Consider the following 16,738-nt stretch of genomic DNA (forward strand, 5'->3'; position numbering starts at 1 on the left):
GTTTTTTGTACCAATGACGAATTTTATTAATAGTTAAATGTGCTTTAGATATAAAAGTAACAATTTTACTGGCACAATCCCATTAGAGCACTTTATACTTCTGATTAATTTTTTTTACAACTGGAGATAATTTATTGTTAACTGTAATTTGTGCCTCTTGCAACTATTTTTGCAATATACAGTATCAAATAAATGTACATAATATGATTTTTTCACCTTTATGATCCTAGTGTACTGCATGGGAAAACAGAAAACAAACTGTAATCTCGAGTGCAAATGGACTAATTTTTACTGTCCAACAATTTGATTACATTGATTTTCCAACACAACCTAAAATAAGTGATTGCATGATATTTGTTGAATGTGCCATTTTTGATACACTTATATTACAAGTGTTTTTGTAAAGGGACAGAGTTTAGCTAACTTACCTGAGTAAATAGTCTAGAACTTAGATAAGGTACACAAATAAAAATCAACAAAAACATAACACTGATATATTGTCATAATATAGGACCAGAGTGTATTTATTTTAATGAATTTAAATAATTGTTCTTAATTATTTATCACTCATTAGGACGTAATATAAGTGTTACGTTACGTGATATTTTATTTGTAAATCTATCAGCCCCTGGAATCTTATTTTTCTCAGGTAAGCAACTTCATCCGTATAGGAAAAACTCTTTACCAGCCACTTAGGCTTTTCCTTTCAAATTCATAATACAATTGAAATTCCCAAAGCTAATTGAGCAGTAGATTCTGGAAAGTGGTAACGTTATTTTCCCCGTAACTGTCCTCAGGCTCTTGCTTGATGAGGTGTGTTCGAGTGAAGTTGATTGTTCTCAGAAGAGCCTCGTAGCTGAGAGCGGCGTCTTGCTCTGGAATCACCAAACCTTCCGACGCTCGGCTCAGGTCAAACTTGGTCCAGACGTAGCCTTATGGGCACAAAACATTTATTACCTTTTACATTGTGATTCCTAGATTTTTGTGACTAATTTAGCATCTTTGTTGTGACTACTATGAAATACTCTGAGTGGTTACTCTCAGGGCTGATGTTACTAGACCCTGGACTAGGTGCACTCTATGCAAGGTGGGGCAAAATATTTTGAACAAATTGTTTTGTCAGAAAACTTGTATACAAAACATGTTCACATATTTTTACACACCCTCGACAAATCCCATTCACCTGTCCTGTATAATATACTTTATCTAATGCTATGCATTCCATCTTTGGAAAATAAAAGTGTGCTACACCATGTTCTAATGCAGTTGTTTTGAGTCGTAGGATAATCTGGAACTGTCAAGTTCTAACTGTTCTAAGATTTTTTCTGTCATATGACAACCACTATGTTTGTAAAGTTGAAATGTTATAATATTTACAAATTCTGTTTAGGTAGGTTACTTAGGTTAGGCTCCTTAGTTTCACAGGTAGGGTAGCCTGAAAAATTTCATACTAAGACAATTCCTTAGTAGTATAATCTGTAATATTGCGAGTGAGCTGGTCTGGTGGTAGAGCTTGTGGCTTCAGAGTCCAAGGTCTCGGGGGTTCAAAACAAAATATGACCAATCACCAATAGCTACATTCGTATGGTCGCCATTTCAAAGTACATATTAAAAACACAGTACGGTATAACTATTGCGTGTTGAAACCCACTTGTTTTCCCAAGCTGGAATGCTTAGCGTTTGACAGTATTATTAACCTATGCCACGTGGATTTGTCTGTGATGCAGTGTCGCGTATGCACCATCAAGTATGCACTGTGTGTGTAAGGAAAATATCCTACTCCATCCACTCACCATGGCATTTGCGCACGCCCGGAGAGCTTTGAATGAGGTGGTGGATGGTCGGATGTGAGAGCCCGAAGAAGTCTGCACCCCTACCTCTAGTGTTGACTACCTCAGTCCCGACCACTCTGTTGATCTCTTGTAACAGCTGAGCGTGACACTCGTCCAGTGAGTAACCACCGATAACCTTCAGGTCTGAGTCAGCCACTATCTCAAACCTGAAAACATTACATTAGGTGTAATCAAGAAAAATCCACACAATGAACTCAAAAAATATTTTCCAGTAGCATCCTTGGAAATTTCCTGATTAACACAATCGCTACTAGTTGACTCAAGCCTACCAATACAGAGCAGTGTGACGGGTGATGGGCATCGTGTTAAGGAAATTAGGTAATAGGTACCGTATTATTTTCTACACAGAAACGTATAATGACACAGTCTTAAGGGTGCGCTCTACCCGTCTGGCGCGCGCAAATGTAAGGGTTTTAGTTCTTCCTGATTGTAGCCCCAATTGTGAACCGATTTAAAAGATCTTGGTGTCATATTTTCCGTCAAATGTTATTGTAGGTTTCCCGTTTTTTTAAATTTTGATAATTTAAAAAATTTTGGGCTCAAAGGTTGGTGAAAAATGTTAAAAGAGGCGTTCTTTATCATGAGTTTTAATACATAAAAATAATTTTTAGAGAAAAAATAAAAAACGGGAGACGTGCAATAGATTCTTAAAAACAAGAACCTGGAATTAGTTTACTAAAAAGTTGAATGATAACTATGTAATCACGCAGACTCGAAAGGCTTGCAAGCGCTCTTCAAGGCGCCGTGCAGTGGCGCGGCCATGCGGCCAACGGCTCAACCTGTCGTCGGCTCTCCCACCACAGCCATCGATCGATATTTCCCCTCCTCTCGGTTGATTCTATTCTATCTTTGCGTCGTCGCCGTTTTTACGCATACTAGTGTCCCTGCTGCTCGAATTCGAGCAATTGCTATATATACAGGCGTTATTTTAATACAAATAACAGTCATAATTTCTGATTACTTTAAAAGATTCTACTCAAAGATTATAACATTTTTTAAGATGTACATAAGAGATCGATAGAATCAACATTTCTTATAAATATCTTATCACTTTTCAAAAGCTGATCTTGTTTCTTCTTAACAATATTTCTATTTCTTCACCTTGGTGGTGTTATATAACTTTCCTATGTTTCCATAGTTGAAAATCGGCTCGTTCAATGATTACTAAGAAATGCAGCACAGTGTTGTTAACTCATTTTTCTTTTTCAGTATATCAGGAGTAATGTAAATCAGCTCTCTCGCTTTTTTCCATTGTAATATTTATGCAAACCCAAATTCAAATAGTGAATATTTCATTTCATACTATTAAATTAGCAAAATTATTGACGGTTTACAATTTACATAGGTTTTTCTTCTCATTTTTAATTTCTGACAACAGCTGGAGTTTTATAAAAATTTTTTGTTTCCCATGCTAATCTTATGGAGAAATACAAAACTTTAAAGGGTACCAGGGCCTCACTCTCTAATTATTTCCCTAAAAAGAAAGTTTCCTGCACAACTTCACGTTAGGCTCTTTCCAATGACACCAGAAACATGTAAATCGGTTCAGTAGTTTCGGAGGAGTAATTGTCACAAAAAACCTGCTTGCGTATTAAATAAGTAAATAGATGAGTATACTGTCCTCTTTGTAAACAGTTATACTCAGCCAACGCAACTTGCTTGCACAGATTCAGCTTTAAAACTTTACCAAAATATAAGTTTGTTTATTATCGTCGGGTATGAGATTGTTCTAATAACAACCATAATAAAGAGTTTTTTTTAGAAAACCAGTACCATAGATAAAACATACGTGTTGATTAGTCTATGCCAGTACTCAATAGTACTGTTTTATTAAAACAGCATTTTTAAATTTTTGTAATTAACCCCTCCAAGTTGGGGACTTGAATCTGATACCTCAAATGTTCTAGCTAGACTATTGACCACTCAGCCATTCAACTTCAAGTTAAAAACCACTACAAGTCATAACTCGGGTCTACAAATAAAATACCCTGTCGCAGCAAAACTATTCACAAAGCAAATTTCAACTTGTATGATTAAAGTATTTTTACTAAAACGAGGTGTAAGCCCGTCCTACGTACGGGAGTAGTCAGTTAAAACGGTTTAGGCCTATAATTCAGAACAGCTAGTTTACACGTATAAAGAAAATTTTTATTGCAGCCTACAGTAGAATGAGTAATTATCAATTGAGAAGTGTATAGGCCTAGTTAATGATATCACCTTCCATCGCATACCTACCTCTTCCACAATACAATTACTCATACTATACACAATTTCCAGTAGGTCTGAGTTGAAACTCCCTAAAATAAAACGAAAACATCCAATAAAATTCACAGTACACATAATTATAACGTTGGTGTCCTGACATCATTAAACGATTCGTCCACACACATCCTTTATGTCAATTTCACTGCACCAATTGCTAAATAAATAAGTTTAAACAACGAAAAGTAAACACAACAACATATTAGTTTGTTTTGTAAACAGCTGAGTCAAAAAAAAGAATATTCATTTGAACAAAAGAACTGGTCACATGTTGAAGGAATTTAAAAAGTAAAAACGCTAGTAAAGCTAGTGACGTAATTAATTGTCTATGTTTATTATCTATCCCGTTATCAGTTCCAATATCCTTGATAATTATACCACCCTCATTGAATCAATGTACAGCTCGTGACACCTAAGCTGGCACTTGGCCTAGCGCGGGCAGTGTAGGCGGGAGGAGGGTGGAGGTAGGGAAAAGACCGGACTGCAAACATTTCCGCTGCCTCACGGGGTTGACTCCCCTTGCATTGTACTTGAGCGCCTTCATATGGGTCGCGAGGGCAGTTGATGCAACCCGCATGGCGGGACATAATGTTTTTGAAATAGGTACTAGTAGCGATAGGCCAAGTGCCAGCTTAGATGTCACGAGCTGTACATTGTAATTCCCCATATTCATTTATTTAAACTATAAAAAATTCAGCGCCTCCAAATGTAACCACAACTAAACACACGCCAAACAACTTTTTTAGATTTCATAAAAGGATGTTTAGTCTAATTGCAGTATCCTAGGTCAATGATGACGTTGTGTTCAATTTATGGCATTCATCTGTATATCTTTGGATAACACCCGTCTGAGGTTGTGGTGGTAATTTAAAATCGTATTCCTGAGGATTCTTGATCTCCATCTTTATGACATCAATATTTCCGGGCCTAATCCAAACAAAGTTCAAGCATTCAAAAACATTGATTGTAAACAAAAAGCTGCCAAGACGAATTAAAACATGTAAAAATTGTGATTTTCCTACCCTTTCCAAAAAAGATGAGCAGTAAAATAAGTTGCAAATCTTTTTCATTTAACTCGTGTACAGATCCTCGACTTGTACACATCGATGGTGTTACTTTTCTCGGTGGTCCACTAATCTTACCTATTTCTAATAATCAATGACAAAATCAGAGTAAATAACCTCATAGTTCTAATAGGGCATTCTTATTTAACCAGCTGTTAGTTAAAACAAATTATATTGCTCTAAAACAAATCGAATATTACAAAGATTGCTTTAAAAAATAATTTGAACATCCTAGTATTTTACTATGTATATTAAATTAATCTGTCATCCTCTTACAAAAGAATTGAACGTATCAATGATTAGCATTACACATAGTATAAATAAGTCAACCCTCAGTATGTCTTTACATTTTTATCCATGTTTTTATCCAAATGCTGAATTTGTGACACAAAAGCCGAATGTTTACAGCTGTTATGTTAAGCAAATTATTTTATGCCAAAAGCTAGTTTAGAATCTTAGCGTCGGCTGCTAGACTTTTTAAAAATTAAAACTTAATTTCTAAAAAACTGGGACCCTAAACTAAAATTAGGGCTTCGACATTCCCTAGTTCTCAAAATTATCTTTCTTTCAACACAAAAAACATGAAAATCCGTCGAGTGGTTGATTCAGAATCGTGAAATAAAAAAACACTGTTTCGTTTTAATATTATAGATAGATACTTCCAGAAATAAAACAAACTTATTCCTATTTAAATAACATTAGATTTAACGAGTGCTTAGGTGTGCTGCTACGGGGAAGGTAAAAAGTGTTTCTTGACCATACGTCAGTATACTGAAATTAATGAATTTGCCAAATTTTATCAACATACAGTGTATCCATAAACAAGTAAATTAAAACGGTTTTAATTTTCTCCATAAGAATAACATGGTAATGTTTAACAACACTTTTTTCAATTTTTTTGTGAGATACCGACTGATTCTGTGCCCATTACGGTGTAGCTACAGATGGAATAGAGTTAAATAATAATGAAAATCTTAAACATCAACAAAAGAAAATAAATAATTATAACAGTTGATTAAAAAAAAACTTAAGATTAGTATAATTTAATGTAGTGATACTTTACAAAGTATAACTAAAGTATTTTATTTTTATTCAATAATGACAAACAAGACTCAATATTTAGGAATGTTTTACTTTTTACTGTATAAGCTTATGGGAGCGATAGCGAACGTCACGTTGCTGCCAGTGAGTGTCGGTGGCAGGGCATGATGGAGGTTTGAGCAGAAGCAAAAGATATGCGGACGCGCAAATAACAACCAGGTTGCGCTTGCGCGTGTGTGCGTCGGGAGCTCCGCAGGGCACTGCACTGCCTAGCGGGGAGCGGCAGTCAACTCGCGAACCTCCTAGCTCCTCCCACCCCTTCCCCTCCAACTGGGTTGAACCGACACGGCGCAGTCTGGCGGACACTTCGAACATCGTTCTGAGATTTCCGAGCTGAGGTAGAGCCCACCCTTAAATGAATTATGTAGTCTCGCTTGTCCTGTACTTCTACAAGTACTTAACTAATGAGGCAGAATATTAACAATTCTCTTCCTACCCATTAAAATCAAAGTTAAGAAATTCCTGGGCCCAGATGTCAATTGTCATTGGGCTATCAATTAAACATGTCTATATCAATAAAATTGGCTGTCTAACAAAATTTAAACACAAGGCAGGTAGTATTGAGATTATGAGTATGAAATAGGTCTATTGCGCTATAAAAAAATTAGGGATGGTCAAGTCTCGAAATTTCGGGAAATTTTAAATCTCGTTACACGAGACGAGATTTCTTTTTGGCCGAGATTTTTATCGAGACGAGAATAAAAATTAAAAACGCCTGCAGAAAGTCAATGCAATACCCGCAATACAGGAGCGTGTTGTAGTTGCGTTTCCTTTGTGAAGGCGTTCTTATTTAATTAATTCTTTAAATGTAAATATTACTTTAATTATTTTAATAATATTACTTTAAAAACATTTGAGAAGTTTTGTTAAGTGTAAGCAGTGTGAGGAATGTTTTATTACTATAAAAAGTCAAAACAAGTAACTATTTTATAAAAATTAATATTGCTTTTATTTTATGATTTATTTTATTTTAGGATAAGTTGAACTCTATCCTAACTGATATCACTATGTTTCCTAATCGTAGGCATTTTTAATAAGTTAGGCGTGATTAATAAAAAATGTTGTGCTGATGTTTTTTAATAAAAGATTGTAAATATTCTTGCCTATTATCATTATTTTTGTATTTAAACAGTCATCTAACAATGTTACAAAATCAGGTAAAAATTTGGAACGTGCATTTCCCGTTGTGTATGAGAAGGGAAATCCCGTCTCGATCTCGTCTCGAAATTTTATGAGGAATAAAAAATCTCGTCTCGTCTCGAACTAAAAATCCAATCTCGTCCATCCCTAAAAAAAATGCAACAATCCTTTCAAAAAGATTTGATGGTCGCCCCAATGGTTGGTTACGCATTACATCACTGTTTTTAATATTTACTTTATCTTAAAACACAGTCGAGGAAGTTAATATATGCAATTAATATCCCTGACTTTATTCGAGCTTGCAGAACTTTGTTACAAGCTTATTCAAAATATTGATTCTTCGAGGTTCCAAATAAGGAGAAACACAATCTACGCTCGTCTTCTACTGAGCTCTGAAAAACAATGCACTCCATAGTGAAGAACAAGGATAATTATTATTGTAATCCTACCTGGGACTAGTACCACCGTCCAGTATGGTACATGTGTACACACACTGTTTCTCTGGGTCTTTGAGACTGCCGTAGGTGCGGGTGGAGCAATAACCAACCGGAAATATCAAGTCATCTGTGTGATACTCCGGTCTGTCAGCCAACACCTATCATGACAAATCATAAGCAGAGTTGAACATGGATTGCAATCTGATCAGACACTGTGGAACTGTACATATTAAGCATAACTATTTAGTTTTTTTTATTTGAAACCTAGACCTAGACTTCACTGTACATGTGTCTTTTGACTTTTTAACTAAATAAGTGTTGCCAAGATTATCAAAAGTAACCAACAACAGGTGTTAACTTAATTGGTTTCGGACACCATTTTTTATCCACCTGTGGCACTCGGTTCGCTAAAAGATTTGTATTTAAAGGAACGTGAAGTGGTTGGCGAGGAATTTTTAAAAGAGATTCAGCTGTTAGGAATGAGTCCATCGGATACACACAAAAATGTTCCATGGTAGCCAAAACTACATACGGTACAAAATTAAATTCTTTGATTACATTTTCTAAACATAAAGAACTAGTAGGATAAATGTATGACAATATTACTACTACCAACCTCTCCTAAACTGTGAACAGTCAAGTCTCCTAACTTGATAGGGAACTTAGGCCGCCCGGTGATATCTAATGGAATCGTGTGTAGAACTTTTTTTCTTTTCGTAGCTGGTGACTTTTTAGCTGCTTTGCTTGCACTCTTCATGCTGTCTGATTATCAAAGAAACAATCAATGACCACCTGATTAGTACAGCCATATCTTATACTCTTATATGGGCAATGTTTGCTTGTATGCTTGCTTGCACAAAGATCTCGAAAACGGCTTCGACAATTTCCTTCAAATAATGTAAATAATATTTATTTCTCACCTAAAAACGCATTCATGCAGAATAATAAACAATATAAATAAATATAACAGCTGATTATAAACAAACCTTAAACCAAAGAGGTTTTTAATTTTAATTTATGACTGGAGAACAGTGAGATACTATCCTTACAACTGAGCGTGTAATAGTAAAAAGGTAACGCCGAGCAACGCTCAATCCTCCTGATACTCTGATTAAAGTGTCTTATCACTAGGAATAACTTAAGTTAAGACCTTCACATAAGTAACTCTATGGAATTAGCTTTCCCTGTTCTAAAGTACCGTTTTATGATGATGTTTAGTGTAAAACAAAAACACAGATTTGAAAAAGTGTTAGATATTGAAAAAAGGCTGGAGACAAACATTTATGATAAATCTTCTCTAAATAATGTATGAGCTTAGCTTTAATGTTGAAGAAGGTTTAATACAGTTATAATGTTTAGATTCTTAACATATACCCGCTTCTCTCAAGTGATTCTTACGTTTAGATTTAACCAAAAACTTAAGATCTCATATGTTTTAAAATACCAAAATAAGGGGCAAGTCTACACTAGTATTAATCTAGTGTTTGCGGTGGCCACAGACCTCCTGGGGGAAAAATTCATGCATTTTCCCTGTAGCAAAACGTATTTCTGCTGGTCACCAAATGTAGCTTTTTACCCGGGTCTGTGGGGCCAGAGGGGTCAGTTAGGTTATAAAACGATTTAAGGGCCAAGCTCGGATCGAGTGTGGAAAGTATTTGTGGAGTGTGAGATAGAATATTGAAGATTTTGTCGCGATCATGGGTAAGGTTCATGGTTTTGTTTGATCATGGGAGATGATGATCATGATGCTGTGACCAAGGAACATTTTCGAGATTTTGTTGTCAATATGCCACGACAATGGAACGTATTCAAGATTTTGCCATAACCTAGGAAAATGTTCATAATTTTGTCGTGATCATGGATGACAGCTCAATTTTACCGTTACTGTAGAAGATGTTCACAATTTTACTGTGACCGAAGACAATGATAACAATGTTTTAACAGTCAGGGTTTTCATGCACTAACGGAGTTACATGAATGTTTACACAAGCAAATATGTCACTACAAAATGCACCCTTCTAAGTTTGTCTTACAACATAAATGGCACTAAAATCAGGTCTTCATGGTGAAATTTTAAAATTCACCCACAACAAATTTACATAATTTGTACGATAGACTTCCAGTTTTTCCCAGAATTCCAAGTCTGTGGCCACACTGAGAGTTGCCAAGAAATAAAACACTAGGCCTACTGACTAAAAATGCAAGATTAGTATGGACTCAAAAGTTGGTTAAAATAAACCAACTCGTAACTCCTAATAAGTCTAAATTTTGAATTTTTATAGAAATGATAGTAGGCAATACCTGTAGATTCCGAAGAACGTTTCTTGTTAAGTGGTTTCTTGGTGCCAGAGCCAATGGAATGGTCAACATTTGGACTGCTTCGACTAAAGTTGTTTTGCTCACCTTCTAAAACATTTTTTTATTAATCCACTGACCCAGCACCCAAACTAACTTAAATAAGAAGAAGTATAACCAACATTAGTTCAAATTCACATTGTAATATTTACAGTCAAGTCAAGTCAAAACATTCTTTATTTGTTAAAGTGTCACATTACATGAACTTGAATAGTCATAAACTAAATTCAAAACTGCTTACAGCTAATTAAATAGGCTACATAAAAAGAGTAGGCTACAACAATTACTTTATTTTTACTTTTAACAAAACCATGATTGAATGATTACAGTATTTGGAATTCAAATTAAGTTAACTGTTTTTTACTAATACTGAAGAAGTCTGTTACTGCGTAGCAGGGAGTTCTTATAAAACTATGTAAGATGTCTTATTAGTGTAAAATTCTAGATAATGCCGAGGTAGGTTATTTTGTAATCTGGTGTTATACTAATTGTCTGTTGAGGTGGATGATAGTTGGATCTGTTTTGCATAAATTATTGTTTCATAAATGTAAAGACTATAAACTGTTAGTCTCATCTCACTTGCGCTCACAAGTGAGATTCAATGAACCAAAGTGTTCCAATGAAAGAAGTATTAAAAAATGCATACTTTTATACTTTATACTTTCTTATTAAATATAAGTAGACCCTCACCAAAGCTACCATGCTTTGCAAATGCTGTCAGGCAAATTATTTAGCTTGAATAAAATTTTTTGCATCTGCTGTTGTGTAATGTATTGTTAAAATAAAAAAAAATAATTAATTACAAGAGATAAATTACAATGAAGAAATGTGTGAAATTCTATACTCACATTTACAAAAGTAAATCAAATGGAACAAGCTCAAAGGTTAGGGTAATGATGGTGTAATGTTAGTCTAAGGGCCCTATGTCCGAGCTTAGTACATTCTTTCTTATAGAAATTGTGAACCATGGGTTGTGTCTCGCTTATCATGTATATTTGTCGTGAGTAATGTGGCAAAAAGTATTGTTTATGCAACTCACCTGGAAAGATGTTAATGGTATCCACAAGAAATTTAACTATGATGCTTACACTGTTTACTACAGCTACTTAGACTCTGCCTTGTAGAGGTTAATATCATAGACAAAAATAGAATAAATATAGACCGTCAGCTGTGCTGCAGTTAGCAGAAGTTTTGGTGTCCACCGCCAGGTTTGCCGTGTAGTTACGGCGCACACCGCTGCAGCGTCTGCTAGCCGCATACGGCTCCTGCGCTCCCCGCCTGCAGCGGTGTGCGCCGTAACTACACGGCGAACCCTAGGGTGGGCACCGGAACCTTCCTTTGATAGTCTAAATTTATTCTATTTGTCTATGGTAATATATAGGCTACCATTAACTTTTGGTAAAAAGTGAATGAACTTTTTCCAAACATCTTTGGAAAATTCCAATTTGAATCTTAAACAATAACAATAGGTAGACCATCCGTATCACCGTAACTTTAACACAAAAATCAACATAAAACAAATATACACCTCCCAAACACTGTACTTGTTGAAAGAAGAAAATCTACCTGTGATGCCATTGAACATCTGCAATTTCTTGAGAAGATAGTTTCTTTCTTCTTTAACAAGGAGTATTTTTTCTTCCATCAATGTGACTTGATCACACAATGCTGCATTTTCCTGGCAAATAAACAAGAATTATAAAATACTATCTATATTAATACGCAAGCAGTTTTCTTTTCACAGCCATAACTCAATAACGGCTTGATGGATTTTAAAGTTCGAGGTGTCAAATTAAAGGTATTTTCACCTAGATGTGCAAATACGTCTCAGAATATTAAGAAAGGGCATCACTTAAGTACAGTTAAGGGCTAAAGTTTGGAAGGCAGCGCCATCTGTTGACATTTGATCAAACTAATTTCCCTTTGTTTACAAATAGGCCTAACCCTATGGACGTAGTTTGAAATAGTTTTTAAGGTTAACCACAGACTGCAGGACTTAAAACTTCCAGAGCAAAGCTGGAATTTATATTTTGTTTCAATCTGTTAACTAAGTCTGGTTCATAATGAAGAGCATCCTATCAATACTAGACAACAAAGTGTTTAAGAAAAAATATTTAATTCTTTTTAGTTTTTAAGTTTGACCATAGGCTGCAGGACTTATTTATTCCAGAGCAAAGCCGGAATTTTATATTTTTATCAAAACATCTGTTAACTAAATCTGTTTCTTACATAAAGAGTTTCTTAGCAAGACTTGACAACAAAGAGTTTGTAAACAGTTAAATGTATTTACTTTACATCGTATTTTACTGAATTATCGTGTTGTTTTGGTTACAGTTTGGTGTGTTGAAATGAATGTTTGAAAGTGATTATTTCCAGTAGGACAGTTACATCACCATATCATGTAATTTACAATGTGTATAACAATTCCGTTGTACCGGTAGTGGTTTCTGTTGTTTGGTTTACTTTCGTAATTTATCTAAATTTAAAATAATATGCCACCAGTAAGACGAAGACTGTGAGTGGCTGGAGGAAACACGAACGTAGCCGCTTGCATCAATCTCCTAATGTATCATTTGAAGATTACAGAGTTGCAACCATCGTGTGGGATACATCTAACCTTGGACAAATGAACGTTAAATGTTTACATTGTGGTGGCTTACATTTTAAGCAAAAAAAAAAAAGAGTCTGGCCGATTCAGTTTAATTGTTACTCTTTGTTGCCAAAAATGAGAGAACCATTTACATCATCAGAGGAATTCACCATACTTTCAGGAACTAATTGGAAACTCCGAATCTGAAATCAGGGGTGAGGCTTGGCTCTAGAAATTATTAGAATAAAAGTCGTCAATTCAATTCTACCTTTGCCATGGTCAGCTCTGAAAATACATTTAGATGAGAGGATCATACAAGGGATCTACAATTTCAAGATCCACGATACTTGAAAGGAAAGATTTAATGAAAAAATATGTGGGAAATAGGGTCACATTGCCAACCCATTTGCCCAATCTTTTAAAACTGTGGCAGAAATGTGTAGGGACGAGAGCACCGAGGAGTTAAGGGAAATTCTTATGTACATAATAAGAGACAAAATAATTGGCTTTCCTAGCTACAATGATGCAACCTGTATAAATGTCGCCGCTATTTTTCTAAGCTGAAAACAGAGGACAGCCAGACCAAATAAATCTTTTTCTTTTTTTTTTAAAAACTAATAATGATAAACGCGAAGCCGTTCTAGATACGTCATTAGATCCACTTGCTTGCCCTCTAATGTTCCCAACTGGAGACTTTGGTGGGGCCCCTAATTTAAACACGCCTAAAACAGAACCTGTCGTAGAAATAATTTAACAGTACTATATTACGTGTCGTACTGGTTTGCGTCAAGAGAGGGATTTGGCTTGCAACATTAGGCCGGAAAAGCTCACTTTATAGTGTGTGGTTGACATCTACGTTCTCATAGTGGGGACCCACCTACAATACATAAGAGATGACCAAAGCAGTATGAGAGCGGATCTATATTTAAATAATGTAGTAATGTAGGTTAGTTTTATAATTTGTTACAACATAATATTTCTCGTATTTCTATAATCAGTCATAGACTTTAGAATAACTCTTTGATTGAGGTCTTGCTGTTTATGTTTTTGTTGTTTATTTTTTGTATTAGGCTACAAGTTGCAGTTTTGCTCGATTTCGAGCAACAGGTTATCTAGTATCTATAAAAGAGGAACTATGTATGTGTGTATATATATATATGTATATACATTATGGACTACGAAACCGCTCGACAGATTGTAATGAAACTTTCAGGCATTATTAACCCTCCGAGTGTCACGTGTTTTGGCCTTAATGTCAGCCTATTCTTTGCTCATTTGCAAGGTTTTATTAAAACTGATCTGAGAAGCTTAAAAACAATGTTAATTATACTGTTCTATATACCATTTTGTTTGGAAAATCTTGGGCTTCAATATTATATATAAAACATAAGGAAGATTAAAAAAAAAAAAAATTTTTTAGGTAAAAAAATGTATAATTTCGAAAATTTAAAAAAAAAAATAAGTTTGCGCTCAATGAAATTGTATAAATTATAGGCCTATAAATATTTGAAAATAGCCACTTTGTTCTAAATTTTATGAGGATTACAAATCTATAATAATATAAGGAAGTAGATTTGCAAATAAAAAAGTTATGGGCAAAAAACAGATTTCAGTACATAGCGTTTAGCTAAGAATGCATAGCCCAACCATAGCTAGGAATCTGGCTGATAATTTACATCAATATCACTACCTACTTCTTCAGGATCATCAACCAGCACTTCAAAACCACTTAAATCTTCTTATAATGCACCACGTATATCACTACTTTTGATTTTTAACACTAAAACAATGATAAACGTAATAAAACACATCAGTCATCGGTCCGAGGGTAACCTAGCTGTTTACAAATACACGCACGTCAGCTCAGTCAGCTGTCTGCTACAATATTTTCGGAACTAAAATGAATAGTGCTTAGAGACAGACCTCTGGAGAAAGCTTAGAATATTACGGACAGAACGATACCTAACTCAATCCAGTACAGTCCGATTCAGTTAGTCATAGAGCCTTCGCCGTAAACAGTGTTCGCGAGTCGCTGCAGCGACGCACGACACTATACAAAGTGCGTTACGCGTCGCTGCAGCGACGCATGACACTCGGAGGGTTAAGCATCTTTCAAGGATGGTTCGAGTGAAGTTTGGTGCAGATCTGTCAAAAGGGCTCTGCCCCAGAGGGTTTTATGTGGGCCAATGTCAGACTTTTTGATCTACGATGTTTACAAATAAATATAATTTAAAAGGAGATGTTAATTTTCACAATGCTTTCACCAACTGTTTTGTAGGTTTGAATAATTACAACATTCTGTATTAGCATTAGTCATGATTTGAAATAGTGCCACACAGTGTTTCTACAGGATGCAGCACAGAAAACTATTTTACTTTTGAATACCGGTAGCCTAAGTCCAAATGTATTAAACCCCAATCGCAGCACACCTGTGCACTTAACAACGTTTAAATTCTCCAATGTTAAATATTAAAACATAAAAACCTTTATCAAAGTATTATTCAAAATCATTAAGACCAAAACTAGAGACACTTGGAGGGTTAAGTAAAGATTAGGCTATGTATTGGCATTCCTTATGCAACCAAACCTGCACCTACTATGAAAATAAGTTGGTGTAAGTATGGTCAAATACTAGGTTAGCGATCCAAACCCATAAACTTAATGTATTGTAGATGTGCCAGTCGGAATCAAACCCATCCCTCCCCAGACGGAGGTCCGAGACACTAACCACTAGGCTAGCAATAAGTTAACTTAACTTATTATTGCCCTAAACCTAGAAAAAATTGCATGGGATACTTACAAAAACAACATCTTTAATGGCTCTTTTCATAAATTTATATTTCCTTTTGTATTTTTCTTGTTCTGAGATGGGATCTTCTTGTTTGATAAACTTGTGAGAGTAACTTGAAGAATTACCATAGGAAAACATTTTCACTCAAAGATCCTTTGAATCTTCTAACCAGAACCTATTCATAACCTAGTTTTACTGAAGAAATATTGGTCAATCAATTGATCAATAAGTAATTGAAACACTCAGACCCCGTCCCGTAGTCAAAGTCGATAGTCTAAGCTCAAGTAAGTTGGTATATTATTATGTAAATGTAAATTTTAAATTTATGTTGTTGTTAGTTGTTCAGTTCTGTAGGCCTATTACTAACTAAGGTTATGCGCTATCGCTATGCTATGTTTAATGTTTATCTTATCTATTATCTTCTCCTTATTTTGTAGTTTGCTTTGTTAAGCTGGCTTGGTTAAGTAACATGTAGCTACACTATGTCACCTCAAAGGCGGCCGTGCTCAAAACACGATTGTTCTATAAAAAGTGAATATATAATTTCCCAAACTGGCTTTTGTTTTACTTTATTTGTGTTTTAAGGCCTTTGTGTTTTTCATACGGGATATCTATAAAATATTTTGAAAATTATTATAAAATTGCGGTGATCTTTTGTTTGCAATCCGAGTGACGTCAGAAAATGTGGGAATAGCACACCTATGTTTTTTCCTCCCACCATGGGCCATTTGTAAAAAAAAACAACAACAGAAAAACATCCGAATGAATCTTCCGCTTCGGATCGCGAGCGTTTCAGGGCAGGAATTGGACTAGCCTACTGCGCATGCGCCAGAAAGAACCAATTCAGTTGTATTTGGTCTTCAACGAGTCGACTCGGGAGTCATAACTTACTAGTTCAGTTCAGTTTCAGTTCTGTGTTCTGCTGTTAGCTACCTCCGTGACGATGACGATTGACGAGACGACTTGAGTCAGTCACCTCTGTCACCCCCATCGGGGCCTTGCCATCATCCGTTGCATTTTAAGTACCTATTCGGTACTTTAAGGGCGGGTTTCTGAGTCAGGCATTAGCGCTAGTCTTAGACTAAAGCTAATTTTAGTACTGGACTAAGAAAAATATCTTTCTGATTCGAGTACTTATAAGTCAG

At 35.4% G+C, this 16,738-nt stretch overlaps 1 protein-coding gene across 2 annotated transcripts; it reads right to left on the reverse strand.

Moving 5' to 3' along the window:
- Positions 1 to 190: 190 nt before the first annotated feature.
- On the reverse strand, positions 191 to 15,938 carry LOC128985395 (transforming growth factor beta regulator 1-like). Of its 2 annotated transcripts, none has more exons than XM_054404854.1 (7): positions 15,603 to 15,938; positions 11,779 to 11,890; positions 10,159 to 10,260; positions 8,474 to 8,619; positions 7,870 to 8,015; positions 1,794 to 1,999; positions 191 to 932 (listed from the first exon to the last, which is right to left on the reverse strand). In XM_054404854.1, the coding sequence occupies exons 1-7, from the start codon at positions 15,729 to 15,731 to the stop codon at positions 739 to 741; spliced, it is 1,035 nt and encodes a 344-aa protein (XP_054260829.1). In that variant the 5' UTR covers positions 15,732 to 15,938; the 3' UTR covers positions 191 to 738. The 2 variants fall into 2 exon arrangements, with proteins under 2 accessions (XP_054260829.1, XP_054260828.1); XM_054404853.1 differs by having other exon boundaries at positions 10,159 to 10,263.
- Positions 15,939 to 16,738: the final 800 nt, after the last annotated feature.

This window comes from Macrosteles quadrilineatus, unplaced genomic scaffold, assembly GCF_028750875.1.
Source record: "Macrosteles quadrilineatus isolate MER2022 unplaced genomic scaffold, UCM_ALF_1.0 Scaffold_2__2_contigs__length_208266976, whole genome shotgun sequence".
NCBI classification, from domain to species: Eukaryota; Metazoa; Arthropoda; class Insecta; order Hemiptera; family Cicadellidae; genus Macrosteles; species Macrosteles quadrilineatus.

Excerpts from the sequence above, each read along its gene's own strand:
- LOC128985395 (XM_054404853.1), bottom strand. The coding sequence starts at position 15,731 with ATGTTTTCCTATGGTAATTCTTCAAGTTACTCTCACAAGTTTATCAAA. Across the intron at positions 8,620-10,158 it reads ACGTTCTTCGGAATCTACAG|ACAGCATGAAGAGTGCAAGC; the intron begins GTATTGCCTACT and ends TTTGATAATCAG. Across the intron at positions 8,016-8,473 it reads CTGTTCACAGTTTAGGAGAG|GTGTTGGCTGACAGACCGGA; the intron begins GTTGGTAGTAGT and ends TTGTCATGATAG.